This window comes from Acanthochromis polyacanthus, chromosome 1 (assembly GCF_021347895.1).
Source record: "Acanthochromis polyacanthus isolate Apoly-LR-REF ecotype Palm Island chromosome 1, KAUST_Apoly_ChrSc, whole genome shotgun sequence".
Classification (NCBI taxonomy): Eukaryota; Metazoa; Chordata; class Actinopteri; family Pomacentridae; genus Acanthochromis; species Acanthochromis polyacanthus.
Window position 1 is genome coordinate 38,615,487 of NC_067113.1, and position 18,281 is coordinate 38,633,767.

The window sequence follows — 18,281 nt, forward strand, 5'->3', positions numbered from 1 at the left end:
AATTGTTGATTAGTCTGTTAAAAACCAAATAATAAATTGGATTAGTCAAGAGGTCTAAATTTCTTACTTTGTCATATTTTAAAAATGACAAAAATATAAAAATAAAACGTCTTGAGACAGTTTGACCTGTAATTAGTGTTCTATAAATAAAGTGAATTTAAATTGTATCCTGTAATGTTGGAGGAATTCAGACATACATGTTGGAAAACACATTTTCTTTGTCCATTAATCTGTTGATTGTTTTCTCCACTAATTCATTTCTTGTTTTGGTTTATTAAATGTCAAACCCAAATATATTCAGTTTACTGTCATAAAAACCAAAAGATTTACATTCATGATGCAGGAATCAGACAGTTTTTCCCTTTTTATCTTAGTTTAGTCACAAAGATAGACTATACTGCCAAGTATTCGCTCACCTGCCTTGACTCTCACATGAACGTGTGACGGCGTGCTTTACACCACTGCATCCCACGCTTTGCGTTGCACTTGGTGATGTACGGCTTGGATGCAGCTGCTCGGCCATGGAAACCCATTCCATGAAGCTCTCTGCTGAAGCTGTTCTTGAGCTAATCTGAAGGCCACATGAAGTCTGAAGGTCTGTAGCCACTGACTCTGCAGAAAGTTGACCACCTCTTGGCACTATGAGCCTCAGCATCCTCTGACTCCGCTCCATCAGTTTACGTGGTCGACCACTTGGTGGCTGAGCTGCTGTCGTTCCCACACACTTCCACTTTCTTATAACACAGCTGACTGTTGACTGTGGAAGATTTAGGAGTGAGGAAATGTCACCACTGGATTTGTTGCACAGGTGGCATCCTATCACAGTTCCACGCTGGAATTCACTGAGCTCCTGACAGCGACCCATTCTTTCACTAATGTTTGTAAAAGCAGTCTGCATGCCCAGGTGATTGATCTGATGCACCTGTGGCCATGGAAGTGATTGGAACACCTGACTCTGATTATTTGGATGGGTGAGCCAATACTTTTGGCAATATAGTGTAGTTGATAATGTGTGAATTGTTGCAGCTTGTGAGCCGTAGAAGGTTTTAATGTTTGGGGCCGAGTGTCAGAAAACATTTAGAAACCAACATCAACAAAACACTCAAAGATTTGAACATCATTAAAGGGAAATCCAACTTTTACATGACAATGTCTCATTAAAGGACATTTATTTCCAACATGAATGTGTGATCTTCATCCTCTGGAGCTTCTCTTCACATCGTCTTCCACCTGGACTGGTTTGGTCGGGAGCATGAGCAACAAACATGTGAAAAACTGCACTTTAACATCAATGAATGACACTGAAGTTTAATCTCTACATACACACGTGGACAAAATTGTTGGTACCCCTCAGTTAAAGAAGGAAAAACCCACAATTCTCACTGAAATCACTTGAAACTCACAAAAGTAACAATAAATAAAAATTGATTGAAAATTATATAATCAAAAACAGCCATTACTTTTGAATTGTTGATTAACATAATTATTTAAAAAAACAAACTAATGAAACAGGCCTGGACAAAAATGATGGTACCTCTATAAAAGATTGAAAACTATTTGACCAGAGTGACATGATTAACTCAGGTGTGTCATTTAATTGACATCACAGGTGTTTCCAAACTCATAATCAGTCAGTCTGCCTATTTAAAGGGAGACAAGTAGTCACCCTGCTGTTTGGTGAAAAGGTGTGTACCACACTGAACATGGACAACAGAAAGCGAAGGAGAGAATTGTCCCAGGACATCCGAAAAAAAATTATAGATAAACATCTTAAAGGTAAAGGCTATAAGACCATCTCTAAACAGCTTGAAGTTCCTGTGACAACAGTGGCTCATATTATTCAGAAGTTCAAGACCCACGGGACAGTAGCCAACCTCCCTGGACGTGGCCGCAAGAGGAAAATTGATGACAAATTGAAGAGACGGATCATTGGAATTGTATCCAAAGAGCCCAGAGCAACCTCCAAAGAAATTAAAGGTGAACTCCAAGGCCAAGGTACATCAGTGTCAGATCGCACCATTCGTCGTTGTTTGAGCCAAAGTGGACTTCATGGGAGACGACCAAGGAGGACACCACTGCTGAAAAAAACTCATAAAAAAGCCAGACTGGAATTTGCAAAAATGCATGTTGACAAGCCACAAAGCTTCTGGGAGAATGTCCTTTGGACAGATGAGACCAAACTGGAGCTTTTTGGTAAGGCACATCAACTCTATGTTCATAGACTCAAAAACCAAGCATACGAAGAAAAGAACACTGTCCCTACGGTGAAACATGGAGGAGGCTCAGTAATGTTTTGGGGCTGCTTTGCTGCATCTGGCACAGGGTGTCTTGAAAGTGTGCAAGGTACGATGAAATCTGAAGACTATCAAGGCATTCTGGAGAGAAATGTGCTGCCTAGTGTCAGAAAGCTTGGTCTCAGTCGCAGGTCATGGGTCTTCCAACAGGACAACGATCCAAAACACACAGCCAAAAACACCCAAGAATGGCTGAGAGAAAAGCGTTGGACTATTCTAAAGTGGCCTTCTATGAGCCCAGATCTGAATCCCATTGAACATATGTGGAAGGAGCTGAAACATGCCATTTGGAGAAGACACCCATCAAACCTGAGACAACTGGAGCTGTTTGCTCATGAGGAGTGGGCCAAAATACCTGTTGACAGCTGCAGAACGCTCATTGACAAATACAGAAATCGTTTAATTGCAGTGATTGCCTCAAAAGGTTGTGCAACAAAATATTAAGTTATGGGTACGGCGGCGGCCGCAAACGCCGATGGACAGCTTAGATCGTCATGAATCCGCCGAATTTGCATAGGAATTCAAAGAATGTCCGGCGGCCGCAGCGGCGGCCGCAAACGCCGATGGACAGCTTAGATCGTCATGAATCCGCCGGTATAAACCACTTTCAGATGTGATTACCACAGCGGGTTTCGCTCGTGGTGAGCGGCACGAAAAACATGACGACATCGTGTTGGTGCGCACGAAACCGAAACAAAAACTGACGTGACAGTTTCACGAATCCCCGTGAGACCGTGTTGGTGCGCCGGTGCTTTGGTTTGCTGGCCGGTACAAGGACGTGAACAAAGATGTGTGATTATTTCCATCCTTCGTACCTTCAAGCAACTCTGGCAGCTCTATGTACACTACAGGAGTCGTACCAACAAACGTACAGAATCTGTACAGATTCCATTCATGAACATTTACCGCGGCGGAGATCCGAAAAGGGAGATGCATGCGCGTAGACATGGCGGAGTTTTATCACACCGCCACCCAGCTGCCTGGCATGCATATCCAATCGAATTCTATACAGAGATTTCCTTCAAAACCGTTCGTCTAAACGTGAACTGACAAGACGCCACTTTTGCGTTTTCTGTTAAAATGGTCCTCGTATAAACGTAGACAGAGTCTGGATGTGCTGCTCTGTCATTAACTCCTAAGTTTAGGGAAAGTTCAAACTAAAGAGGACAGCTCAGATCAGACTTGAGAATGAGCTGATTTTGAACAAACATCTCAGACTTTCTGAGCTTCAGCACCTCTAGCAAGATATTTGAACAACAAGCAGCTCCAGAGATCCAGAAGTTGGAGAGAGTTAGCTTTAGCTGAACCACAGAACATGTGGGACGCTAACCTAGCAAACATTTCAGACTTTTCTCTGTGAATTCTGACAAATAATTACCTATTTCGTCCTTTGTTTTCATTTCTGAAAGGTGGCAACCCTATAGTGAGGATAAAGCGGTGTATCGAGGATGGATGCTGCTTGTACTTTTAGTATTACTACTGCTAATTGTACAGCTCTACTACAGCTGCTATTAATCGTCTGGTATTTGGTTGTCAAGCTGCTAGAATTTGGATTCGGTTGGCTTGGAAACGATTTTGAATTTTTTGGGTCTTTTCTGGAGAAATGAAAACACTAAAAGATTATTTTCTTCATGAAAGTGGGCATCATTCTATGGACTCGGTTTTTCAATGAGAAGCGACATTTTAGTGATTAGAAACCACAAACATCTGTATAAAGCATTTGAAACTGGATTCTGTTGGTTTGAAGCTGGATTTCTGGAGGCAGAACAATGTGAAAGATCTCTGTCTCTGGATCTCCACCAGCCTTCATTGAGGAAACGTCAGATTTTAAACCTCATCAGCTCCTTTCAGTCTGATTCTCCTTCTATCTTCTGTAGAAACAACAAAACCTCCTCAGGTTTGCATGATAATGTTGGCAGCTGCCAGAGGGCGCCGCCTCCTGACCCCCATTCACCGGGTCAGAACCTCCATTCATGGAGCCTCAACAGACCAGTGTTCGTCCTCAGCTCACCACAGAATCCCGTCTGTTAACGGAGGAAACTGCAGACGGACACAGACGTGGTTTTATTCAGTCATGGACGGTTTGTTTTCTTCACATCAAACTCTATTTGAGTTAGAAATTCAAACTTTTTCCTGAATGTTTTCCAGCAGCAGCTTCAACATTTAATCCACATTATTATAAACTTAATTTTTTTACTTTAAAATACTGATTTTATTAGTTTCCTATTGACGATGGAGCTCATTGATCAGCAGATAAATTACAGTTCATTTCATCCATTAATTCTTTCTTTTCATTATTAATCAATATTTTAAAATCCTGACTGAAAAAGTTATTGATCCATAAACAGAACAAGGAATGCTAAAAACAGCTGATAAATTTATGAACCAGACGCCTCCTGAAAGCGGTCTATTTTTAGGAAACTGTTAGAGTTGTTAGGGTGGGGGTTGGAGAACCCAGGCACAGACAGGCAAACCGGTGTGATCAGGAAAGAGCTTTTATTAAATGAGACTCTAACCTACAAAATAAACAGAGACCAGAACTGGGGAGGCAGAGCCAAAACCGAACTATACTAATGCTACGAAACGAAATAGCTTAACTCAACAGAACTAAGGAGAGGTACTCACACTAGGGGGGGGGACTGTAAACCACGGGGGCAAGACAGGCTGGGGAAAGTCCATAAACTGACAGGAGCACAACTGAGTCCAAGAGGGGGGAATCCACAATGGGAGGGGGGGCAGAAGAGTCCATCAACAGAGGCAGTCCAGAGGTAGTAGACTTTGTGGGGGACAGAGTCTGTGGCAACATGTGAGTCAATGATCCAGTGAGTGGAGTTTAAATAGAGAGTTTGTAGACAGGTGAGGTGAGTTCAGTAATCACTGCAGCTGATGGTCATTTGGGTAATCAGCTGGCAACACAAGAGGGTGAGTGACTGGGAGAAAGACAGGAGGCAGAGATGACAGAGACAAAGAAAAACAAGTCAAAACACACACAGATGAGCAGAAATGAAAAGAAGGAAAAAGGAGGAAGAAGGGCAGGAACTGGAGCAGGATCATAACAAGCTTAGCGCAAAGACGAGGAACAGAGGAAACTGTTAGCTTAGCTTAACACAATGACTGGGGACAGGAAAAACTGTTAGCCTAGCTTAGCATGACGACTGGGAGAAGTGGAAACTGTTAGCCTAGCTTAGGACAAGGACTGGGAGCAGAACAGACCCTGTGCACGTCAAAATGCTAACTTCCGGGTTCTGACCGGGAGGGGCTTACAGGTCCTTCCGGAGGCTATTTCGCAGCATGGATAACATGGAATCAAAAAAGAAAAACACTGTTTTCTCGGCAAAACAAAAAATCAGATTTCAGCGTGTTCAAGGTCGATATGGGAGGTACTGTAGTGTACCATTATGTTCGGCTTCTGGTGTTTATAACGGTTCTATAAGCCTTCACCGTTTTCCAAAAGACCGGCATTTGCGGGCTCATTGCCAAAATTAGACGAAATAAAAATGTTTCAGACTGAGCTGAGGATCGGGAATATTAGTGCATAGTCACTGATCAAACAGCAAATATCTGATAAACTATAACAACAATCTGTGCACTCTTCAATCATTTGTTATTCCGTTTTGACACCTAATCAAATATAGAGGAAATCCAAGCATTTGTGATTTTGTTCAAACAAAACTACAAATATAAAATGTCTTGCTGAACTTGACTAACCCTTTAAGCTGCAGTCAATTCCAGACATTTTCAGTACAAAAATCGCTAACATTCTATTTGTAAATAAAAATATGATGAGAAATACAGGGAATATTAGACGCACATCGCGAGGTGCATTTCCTTGAAAACGACCTATTCTTGGAGTATATACCGACTTCAGGACATGTTTTGGACAAAATAGTTTACTGGCTTGTGTCGTCTGGATGTAAAAGGTTGGATTATGGCCGTTTTTTGTGGAATATTTTCATCTGTGTGTAATAATGAACCCGGAAATGTGAGTCACGCTGTGTACGTTGAAGCCGTGTATAGAGAACGGATGGATGGATATTCGTTGTTTGTCGGACAAATGTGTTTTTCTCACCCGCTGTGGTAATCACATCTGAAAGTGTTTTATACCGGCGGATTCATGAGAATCTAAGCTTTCCATCGGCGTATAGTGTTTGTATAATCGTGTTTGCAGTTTCAGACATTTAGCAAATTGCTTATGCAGATCTCAAAGTGTACCGCGGGCGGGACACTGAAGCGCAACTGAAGCGCAACGGGCTAAGCACCAAAGACTAAAGTGTAAAGTGGATTCTAGTAGCTAATTAAGCAAAAAATAGTAATGTATAAATACTAGAAAATAAAATGATAAGGTACATGTTTGGCAAGCCCTACAGTTAAGCTAGCGCTAGTTATGTAGGATGCGATGCCACTTACCTTCTAAGTTATACATGTACTTGGATATATAAAATTTGAATCCCTTTTCCCGTTTGCTTTGAGAAGCTGACGAAAAATCATCATCGAGACGATAAACATCGTCAACAGAAATTTTAGGCAAGTTGCCTAGGCATCTGGAAAAGTAAAGTGTACTGCTGGCTTCTTCCATTTTGACAGCGCTGTAAGCAGGAACGGAAGTAACTGTAGCACCCGGAGTTTTTCAACCGGAACTAGCACATGCTATCATGCACAGGGTCTATTTGTAGATAAAATTTATTATTTGATGTTTTTCTTCATCATAACTGATTTAAATGTGTGAAGCTGCAGAGAAAATCATTTATTCTGATCAATCCTTTTTTTATTTTAGGAACATTTTAAGCTAAATTGTCAAAACATTTACAGCTTCCAGCTTTTTAAACCATTTTTTTAACCTTTAAGTATAAAAATATTCCTATGTTTTCACGTGCCACAACCTTAAATCTTAATATTTTAGATTTTTTACGTTTTGAGGCTCTTAAATGTAAAAAAGAGTAAACATTTCGATGGTTCCAGGCTTTTAGATGTGAGAATTTGCTGCTTTTCTTTGTTGGAACTGAGAGTAGATTGAATATTTTGGGTTTCATTTGAACATTTCTTCCAGTTGTAGTGACTAAACTCTGAAATTCTGGGGTTGCTGAAGGTAGACCCTGCTGTTTTCTGGCAGCAGATGTAATATTTTATTTTAGTTTTCCAGACTAAACTCGCTAGTTGTCGTGTTTTATCCGCTGCCTTCTGGAGGTTTTGTAGAATAAACTCTGCGGTGGATCCTGACATTAGCATTCAGCCTCGCCGCCCCCCGAGGCTTCGTCGCTTCGTCTCCATGGCGACCCTGAATCCGACATAATGAGCGTCTCCTCCCACCAAACCTCACTGCCTTTCATCCCTGTTGTCATGGCGACGGCCAGGCAGGCACTGGGGTTTTAGCTCCTTTGCTTTGTACCGGATGGAGTCCAGGTTTCTAGAAAAGTCCTTCACCTGTGTTCATCCGCCACTGGAAATAGTCCCGAAATGCGCTGTTGGTCACGTCTGAACAGCGTTTGTCGGAGGAGCTGAAGCCACAAAGCAACAAAGACGGAAACTGTTTTATTTTCTTCTGTCGGATCAGTTCATCTCTGAATCCTCTGTTTTCTGTTGAACTGAGCTCATGAATCCGATTAGATGCTCCATTCCTGAGGAGGAAAGTCCCATGATGCAGCGCTGCACATGCTCAGTACCATCAGAAATATGGGTCAGATTCTGCTGATGATCTGCTGCTGCTTTTAGTGTTTTTATTCTCTGACCTGCTGCTGTTATTGATTCGATCAGATCTCTAAACCAGTCATATCTAATCTGATCAATTCCATAATCAATCACATCGATCTGCTGAAAGCACATTCACGAAGAACTTAGCTACCAAACGTCCACCGAAAGGACTGTAAATGTAATAAGCTGTTAGCCTAGCTTAGCACAAAGGCTGGGAACATCAGGTAGCTAATATGATCTATGAATTCTGTAGATTGCGGGAAAGTTTTCTTAACAATGAGATTTTGCAAGTATTATATATTTCTTCATTAATTTAGGTGAAATATTTCATAATTCAGAGTTTGAATTGAGTTTGAGGCACAGATTTAGTAAATATGAGTTTTTTTCTATATCCAACATAACGATAGTGATAAATGTCGCTGATGGGTAAACTGTCTTGTTCAGTTTCAGGTTTGATTGATGCATTGAAGAACAGGAACATGTTGGTGAACGGTTTCTGACTGTAGTTCCATTAAATCTGAGGTCAGTGTGAGATTTCTCAGACGGATGAATCTCACCGACTCTCCTGCCGTCAGATTTAATGAAAACACTGAATCAATACGAGCCGATCAGACGGTGATGAGAGTCTGGAGGAGGTTCTGTTTGTCTGCCGGTTATTAGATTCATATCTCAGACTGTCAGCAGCTAAAAACAGCAGACGGACATTAGAGATCGAACAGCATTAGATTAAAATACAATCAAACACTATCGGACAGAGATAACAGGGAAGCTCAGACCAGCTTTTAAACAGTTTTATGTAAACTTCAGATTGTTTTTGAATTTTCTGCTTAGTTTTTTGGTAAAAATGGACATAAAACAAGTTGGATGTTGTCTCTGAAAATCAAATGTAAAAGAAAACTGCAGGTTTCATTTAGTTTATTATTTGTTTATATTATTATTATTTTTTTCTGTTTTCTTCTATTAATATTTCACTATATTTATATATTCAACTGAGTAATCTCTCGTTATCTTAGTTGTTTTTTTATTGCTTTTATTGTTTTTTGTATTTTAATATAACTACACAGCTGTGTTATCTAATCTTTGGGCGTGTTGGGGTTTGTGCTTCCTGCTAATTAGCTAATGTTAGCACAGAGGCATGGCTACAGCTACACACTAATGTTGACCTAGCTATTCTGCTAATATTAATAATAGCTTTCTAACTCTGCTACAGATTCGTGCTAATGTTGAGGACCGGCAATTAGTTCAATTCATTTCAGTTTATTTGCCGTTTGCAGTATAAAATCAAATTGGAAAGAGGTGCAAGAAGCTCAGAGTGCACTGTCAACATCTAAAAACAACAAATACAGGAGAAAATAGGAGAGTAAAAAGAACAGAGAAATGGTTGTATTTATATAGCACTTTACATAATACGTCACATTCACCCATTCACACACTGATGGCAGAAGCTGCCATGCAAGGCGCTAACCACGACCCACCAGGAGCCATTAGGGGTTAGGTGTCTTGCTCAGAGACACCTCGACATGAACAGGACGGGCCAAGGATTGAACCGCAACCCTCCAGTTGCGAGACGGCCACTCTACCCACTGAGACATGCCGCCCCAGAGAACAAACAAATGTCACATAAAATACTTAAGAATAAAGCACTAAGACCCAATAAATAGTTCATAAGAAAAAAAACATATTAGAATCAAGGTGCATTATTTAGCTAGTGCTATCATGGTAGCACGGCTTCAGCTACACGCTAATGTTGAGCTGGACTTTGCCTTCACTGGCATGTAGCTAATATTAGCTACAACTATTTTTTAATTTTAAATTGGACTTAATTAGCTGATGTTAGCATGCTAGCATGACTTCAGCTACATGCTAATGTTGTTCTATGTCTAAGTAAAGTGTCAGAGCTGCTACTATGTAACAAACAGAAGAAAACAAACTGTGGTGTAGTTTAACTTTCAATGTTGTGTCTTTTTCTTTGCCATTTAGTTTATATTTATTTAATTTGGTCATTTTTGTGTTTTTTCTGTCCTGTGATGACTCAAACAGTCTGAATCTTCAGAGGACAGACTGAGTGAATATTGAACCTCTAGATCTGATCCCTCTGTGATAAAGACTTTGTTGTGTCTGTATATTTCAGATGTCGTCGGGCTTCCTGGCGTCTGTAACCGATGATGGTTTGATTGTGGCGACTCTGGAGCGCTCCGACCTTCAGGAGAACGTCACGTCGTACGCCGTGCAGATCTCTGGAGAACCTCGACCGGTTCTGGTCCAGTTCTCCAACAGCAGCGAGCCGATTCTGTTCAACGCCTCGTTCCATGGCCAGTGCTACTCTGTCGGTTTACTGGTCAGACTGGGCCAGAGCTGGTCCAGACCCATGAAGACTCTGACGCTGCTCACAAGTAAGAAACTCTCCGAGATGTTCTGGTTCTATCAGAGTCTAGGATTTAACATGAAGATACTTAACTTTAAAGTCTGGGTTAGTTAATTTTCATCTAGACATCTGAGATCTGATTGGTTGTTGTGTCTTTCAGAGCCACTACCCATCCTCAGCGCTCAGATTTCTGACTATAAAGAAGCTCCAGAAACGGGAGTCGTGTTTGAAATCGACCCTCCAGCTGGAAACGTCTTCAGCCGAGTGAACATCAGCTTCACCGAAGGACCAGAGAGACGGTCGATGCTCTACAAAGGTACAGAACTCTACTGGAACTGGACTAAGCACTGAAGGATGAAAATTTTCTGAGCTGACGCTTTTATTTAAAATGAAATTTTCTCCTTACTTTTACTTTTTATACCAAAAATAGTGAATATAAAGAAAAGATGACCCAGCAGTGGTCCCTGAGGAACTCCAACCCTCATTTTGGCTGAAAAAGACTCAAAACTATTCATTAGGCAGAGATTTAACAGGTTGTTTCCACCTTACTTTCTTTTTTTTTTAATACTTAGATTTTATTAGTGTTTTTTTTTTTTTTTTAACAAGACAGAACAGACAGCTAAACATAACACAAAACAGTACAGTACAACACTCTAAGTTGCCAAGCACAATGCTGTATACAAATTTCGGTCCCAGTTTAAATTCAGAAATATATTCAGGGGCATATTCATACAAATGCTTCAAACTATGAGTCTAATTCTGTATGGCTGATAAGTATATGCAGAAGGTGGACCGTGAATGACAATTGAAACATACAGAGAAGTTCTAAACCATAAAGAGGGGGGCATCAGCCACACTCCTTATCCTGACAAGTATGTTATCCATTTTGTCCATCTTGCAGTATACACATCCTTTCTCTGTCTCAGAAGGAAGGTCAGTCTTTCCATCTCATGAATCTCCTTAACGATTTCCATCCAATCATCTACTGTAGGTGGGATGGATTGTAACCATCTACGAGTGATCGCTTTTTTTGTTGCTACGGTTAATATTTTCAGGAGGTATTTATCGTTTCTTGACATTCCTTCTGGTAGATCACCCAAATAAAGTGACATGCATGTCATAGGAATCTGTTGTCCAAGTATATGCTGCATAATTCTCCAGATATGTTCCCAAAATATTTGAACCTTAGGGCAGCTCCAGAAAATGTGGTGATGACCCACCCCTTCCTCCCCACAATCTCTCCAACATGTACCTCTTGTTGACGTTAAGTGTGCTTTCATTTTAGGGGTGACAAAAAACCGAACAAGATTCTTCCAACCAAACTCGCGTCAATACATAGAACATGATGTAGAAAAAATAGTTTCACACATATTCTCCCATTGTTGATTGGATATTTTATCATTTAATTCTTTCTCCCATCTCTGCTTGATGTATGATGTGGTAGTTCCTCTGCATTTTGTGATGTTCTGATACAATTTTGATACTGAGGATTTAAGTCCTACAGTGTATGCCTGTACCACCAGCTGTATCATGCCACTTAGTTCTGTAGTTGCTTCATTTTTCTTAATTTCTTTTAAGTAGTATTGGCGTAGCTGTAAATATCTGTAAAAATCATAATTTTGTAAATTGTATTTTCTCTTAAGCGTCTGGAAGTTATGTAAAGTGTTTTTCTCAATCATAGTACAATAAGCAGTGATACCCTGATTTGTCCAATATCTAAATCTAGAATCTATACTGTTTGGTTTAAATTCTGTATCATATCCAAGCCATCTGAGTGTTTTTAACTGGGTCCACAAGTTTAATTGTTTTATAACCTCGAACCATGTATATAAGGTAAATAAGCTTATGGGGTTCAGATGGTCTTGGTAATTTGACATTAATTTAAAATCTACAATCATTGCTTGTATTGGGACCCCCTTGCATTCACTCTCCATCTCCTTCCATTTAGCCTCATATCCATTATCACACCAACCAACTATTATTCTTAACTGGGCAGAATAGTAATAATCTCTCAGGTTAGGGAGAGACATACCACCTCCTTCCCTACTGATCGTTAGTGTACTATATTTAATCCTCGGTTTCTTTCCATTCCAAATAAATCTGGAAATTTGTTTCCACCTTACTTTCATCAATTTAAAATACATATCCTGTTTACCTGTTAACAAATGCTAACAAAGATCTGTATAGGAGTCAAGCGAAACAGTTTTCTTCAGAGAAGTCTTTTATAATTTCTCAGCTCACTAGCTGCATTAACGTTTTTATTTAGAATTAAATTTCTCTTTAATTCTACTTATGTGTGTGACAATGGTTCATAATTTGTACCAACAAACAGTGAAATGAGAAGAACAGAGGACCCTGCATTGATCCCTGAGGAACTCCAAACCAAAGAATCCAAAGATTTTTCTTTCTTTCTGGCTAATTGTTTTTAAAGGTCTGGTCCTCTGTTGGAAAACTTTATGGCCAGAAGCGTCAATAACTTTAAACAAAACTCTACAGAAGCGATAATAACTGTGTTTAATCATTGGAGACATCATGTTCTGTTAGTTGTAGTAAATTACATTTTATTAGGATTGAGATTTCAGGACTTTAACTTTCTGTTGTGTTCTTGCTGGTTAAGTGAAGATTTTTATTTTTATTTTATCTCTGATGAAATATTCTCATCTGAGTCTTTATCTTGTGTCTTTACAGATTTCTACAGAGGGAAGACGGTGTTCAAACATTGGTTACCAGGGGTTTGCTACCGGAACATCACCTTCCAGCTCATCTCTGAAGCTACAGTTTACCAGACGCCATTGGTCGCCCACAGTGACATCACACATACACCTCTGCACCACCGTACAGGTGAGAACCTCAGACCTTTACCTGTTAGAGAATTTTTTTTTATCATTTTTAATCGCTTTTTGGTGTTTTTTGTCTGGTTTTTTTTTGTCATTTTCAATCTTTTTTTGTCTTTTTGTCATTTTTGATCTCTTTCAGTGTTGTTTGCCAAATTTTTTGTCATTTTCAATCGTGTAGAATAAAAAGAAAGAATAATTGCAGTACTTTTTTGCACCTTGTGCTGTATACTCACATTTCTGCCACATTTTCACCATTTTAATGGAATTATTTTTACAGCATGCTTTCAATCAGCCTTTATTTATTTTGTTTTATTCTCACCATTCAATGCTTAATTGTTTTCTAGTTTTTCTACATGTAGAAGATTCTGTATATTGTTTAATTAGATGTATGTTCCTGATATTCCTATGTTTTTTTCACCACCCAGCTCTCCAGCTGGTACACTGCACACATCCTCTCTGTGGGATCCATAAAAGATTATCTGATCTCATTAATTTCACACTCAGTCTAAGGCGTTTATCGGTGACTCAGTGACGCTCAGGGAGTAAATATGGGTTCAGAAAAGATCTGAATAACCAGAAATAAACCAGGAAAAATCAGCATTTACACTTTAACAGGCAGAAAGTCTGAGAGGCTGCAGCGACAGACGTTCAGAACCCGGTGTGAAATCTAAAAACTGGGCGTCAAAGTCACGAGAAGCTCCGTTAGAAAACCTCTGATTCATTCATACAGCTGAAGGAGTTTCTGTTCTGTCTGGATTTATCTGATTCCATTCGAACAGAGCAGGCGATGCTGCTTCCTGAAATGTCTCCGTCTCACTGGAGGATCATTAAAACAGCGACAGACTACTGAGCGCGCTCAGTCTGACCTCCCTCTGCATTATTGATTAGATATAAACGACATAAACCTCCATCAGTTTTCACTCGGAAGCAGAAACGGTTCTTCAGTTTCTCTGCAGATTCAGTAACTGCAGGTTCTTCTGGTCTTTAAAACTTTAAATCATGAGTTTCATTCGTATCTCAGCAGGATTTCTTTCCTCCTGATGAGCTACATGTTTGTTTTACTGCTTTTATTAATCAGTTTAATATCAGCTGTTCTTAGAAATTGAGTTGACAGATAAATATAATCCTGTATCATCTGCATAGAATTGACAAACCACATACGCTGTTGTTCAAACGTTTGGGGTCATCCAGACAATTCCATGTTTTCCTTGTAAACTCCCACTTTTATCCATGTGCTAACATAACTGCACAAAGGTTTTCTAATCAGTGAGCCTTTCAACACCATTAGCTAACACAATGTAGCATTAGAACACAAGAATATTCCATTAAAAATAAAAAAATTAAACAAAAAATGACAACACAAACATGACAAAAATGACAAAAGATTCGAAAAAAATTATACCAAACAAAAAACTACAAAAGCTAAACCAAAAAAGACAAAAATTAAACGAAAATCAGCAAAAATTAAACAAAAAAAGACACAAATTAAACAAATATTGTCAAAAATGAAAAAAATGACAAAAATTTAACAAAAAAGCGACAAATTAAATGAAAAACTGCAAAAATTTAGCATAAAGTGACAAAAATGAAACAAAAATATACAAAAATTTAACAAAACACCCCCAAAAAAGAAACAATAATGTATCAAAAGTCAAACATAAAACACAAAATGTGACAATAGTGCACAAATTTTGCAAAAACTCGAGCAAACAAAAACATAAAAAATGAAACACAAAATGGCAGAATTTAACCAAAAAGCTGCAAAAATTAAACATAAAATGAAAAAGTTAAACAAAAATTGACAAAAATTAAACAAAAAGCAATAAAAATTCAGCAAAAATGACAAAAATGAGACAATAAAACGACAGAAATCAAACAAGAAATGAGAAAACATAAACAAGAAATGACAGAAACTAAACATAAAATGATAAAATATAAGCGTACATATTCTATTAGAAATCAGCCGTTTCCAGCTCAAACAGTCATTTACCACATTAACAATGTCTACGCTGGATTTATCATTCATTTAATGTTATCTTCACTGAAAAAAACTGACTTTCTTTCCAAAATAAGGACATTTCTAAGTGACCCCAGACTTTTGAATGGCAGTGTAGATTACAAGTGAGGCTTACTGATATCGGGGGAAGTGACACCAATAGAGCAGCAGTTCATCAGTTCTGAGGATTTTCTCTGATCTTTGGGTAGATATTGTAGTTGAGAAAAGGTCAGATTTTAATTACAGACATTTAGAGGTGCTGAAGGACAAAAATAAGGACATTTCTAAGTAAGCCCAGACTTTTGAACGGTAGTGTCCGTTCATACGTGGCTTAATTTGTGAGTGATTTAATGGATACATGTTCCTTTAGGACTTCAGCTTAGCGTAGCTCATCCTGTGATGATAAGAAACCCTGACCCTGTCCTCCACAGTGCCCTTCCCTCCCCTCAACATCTCCCATAAGATTATCCACCTGAGTCAGAGGGCAGCAGGTGAAGCCATCATAGCTCCGCTCCACCAGACGGCTCGTAACGCCCGAGATGTTCCTCTGATGGAGGAGCGAGAGGAGGAGGAGGTTCAGCCGGAGGAGGAGAACATCTCTGAGGAGGTGGCGACCTCCAGCCCCTTTAACTCCACCATGGTGGTTAGCACCACCGCCACCGCTAACAGCAGCCAGCCAGAGGAGGCGGAGCTTCAGAACTACTGGTTGGACCCGACGGAGCCGTCGGCCGCCGACGATGAGTTCGTGAACGCCGTGGTGTCGGAGTACGAGGACTCCAACGAGCCGGGTTCAGCCATGGGCCTCCAACCAGAACCCTCCGTCCTGCCCACCAGGGTGCCCCCCATCCTGCTGGAGCTCCGCTGGCTGCCACCGAGGCCTCCGACCAGCCATGACGGCTTCAACGTCTACATCTACAGAGATGGTAGGACCAGATAGAAACCTGCTGTAGATGATCGATGTTCTCCTGAGCTTCATCTGTCTGTTCATGTCTTTAAATCCACTTCCTCTGTCCTTCAGGAAACTCCACAGAAACAGCGACTGTAGACGAAAACACTCACGAATTCTTCACCGAGTTAACAGAACCAGGAACGTACCGAGTCCAGGTCACCACGCTGAGTTCATCTGGAGACTGTGAGGCCCGAGAGAGCAGCGCTGACACCGGGTTCACCTTCTACCTCAGTACGTACCCAGAACCTGTACCAGACCCTGTGGTTTACAACATCTCTTAGTCACCGGGAAGGTCAAAAACTACAGTCATGACTTCTTTTTTATGTCTCACATCTTCTGTCTCTAAATGATTCCAGGTCCTGGTGGTGAGCTGCTGGAGGAGCTTCGAGAACGTCCTCAGTCCGTTAGCGTCCGACTGTTGGACTCCAGCACCGCCGCCGTCTCCTGGGCGCCGTCCAACCAGAACCACAACGGCAGCCTGGTGTCGGTGGTTTCTACCACCTGCCTGAAGCCGAGTCTGAGCCAGAGGATGGAGAACACCTACTGCAGCGAGGTACGTTCACAACACCTACTGCAGAGAAGTCATGAACTAAAGTTCTGCTTCTAAAGTCCATGAATATCATGACAGTCTTGAGTTTCTAATGACTCCTTCAACTCTAAAACAACCAAAACAATCCTGTATTTTGGTTCTTTTGCGGATTTACTGAAGGACTTCTGGAAATATGACAAAATCTGGTGGGTCATAAATATACAAACATAATGTTAATATTTAGTTAAATTTGTCCATTTGCTCCTCTGTTCAGTTCTTCTGGTTTATCTTTGACTCTGTTGAAAAAATGCATCTACAACTATCATGGATGAAAGTCAAAGACCGACAGGAATTTAGTTCTGTGTTATCCCTTCATAAAATCTGGACCTCACACAAACCATTTATCCTGTTCTCTAAACTTCAACCTACCTGTGATAGACACGAGTTTAATACAAGACAAGCTGCAAATGTTTCATTTTCGTTACCTCGGCCAAAAACAAATGTACTGAAAAAAACCTTTATGTATCGAACAATTTCAAAATGGAATACTTTACCTCCTTATATGAGAAAAATTAATAATCACTGTGCATTTAAAGTCAATTTGAGGAAGTATATTGTAACTTGATCAATATATTCTTAATGTATTATTGTACGATTTTAACTGTATGATTGTATGCTATTGATGTAATTTTAAACTGTCATGATGTTTATAAATGTTAATTGTAATGATCTTTTGTAAATATAAGAATTTTTAAGGACCCCAGGAAGAATAGCTAACCGAAAGGTATAGCTAATGGGGATCCTAATAAATAAACAAATAAACTCTTCTGGACACTATACCTACTGTCAAGCATGGAGGTGGCGGTATCATTATACAGAAAGACTTGTGTCTTCATCAGTCCACAGGTTCTTGATGGGTCCAAGTCAGGACTTTGGGGAGACTAGTCTAGAACCTTCATTCCAGCCTGATGGAACCATTTCTTTACCATGTCTGATGTGTGTTTGGACTCATTTTCTTGTTGAAACATCCAACTGAGTCCAAGATCAACCTTCTGATGATGGTTTTAGGTTTTCCTGAAGAATGTGGAGGTGATCTTCCTTCTTCATGATTCCATTTACTCTGTGCAAAGCTCCAGTTCGACAGAGCATGATACTGCCACCTCCATGCTTGATGGTAGATTTGGTGTTCTTGGGGTTAGAAAAAGACCGGCCCAAAACAGTGTGAGACCAGTCCTAAAACGGTCTAAAACCAGTCCAAAACCAAAACTGAAACCAGTTTTAGAAACCATCTGAAACCAGTCCTAAAAAAGTCATAAACCAGTAGAAAATAGGGACCAAAACCAAATCTAAACTACTACTGTCTAACACAGTCTGGTACCAGCCCACAAAAGGTCTAAAACCAGGCCAAATCCAAAACTGAGGCCAATTTTAGAGACAGTCACAAACCAAACATAAACCAGTCCGACAAAGTCCAGAAACAGTCCAACATCCAGTCTGAAACCAGTCCAGAAGCTCTTCTAAAAAGCCCCAGAGCATGATACTGCCACCTCCATGCTTGATGGTAGGTTTGGTGTTCTTGGGGTTAAAGGTTCAGTTTTTTCCATCTGACGACAGAACTTTCCT

General features: G+C 40.0%; 1 protein-coding gene across 1 annotated transcript in view; it reads left to right on the forward strand.

Moving 5' to 3' along the window:
• ptpro (protein tyrosine phosphatase receptor type O) overlaps nucleotides 1-18,281 on the forward strand; it is a 49,133-nt gene that overhangs the window by 9,068 nt on the left and 21,784 nt on the right. Inside the window, 6 exon segments of the mRNA XM_051946569.1 lie at nucleotides 10,114-10,375; nucleotides 10,508-10,663; nucleotides 13,036-13,188; nucleotides 15,612-16,103; nucleotides 16,199-16,360; nucleotides 16,486-16,682. Coding sequence (XP_051802529.1) covers nucleotides 10,114-10,375; nucleotides 10,508-10,663; nucleotides 13,036-13,188; nucleotides 15,612-16,103; nucleotides 16,199-16,360; nucleotides 16,486-16,682 — 1,422 coding nt within the window.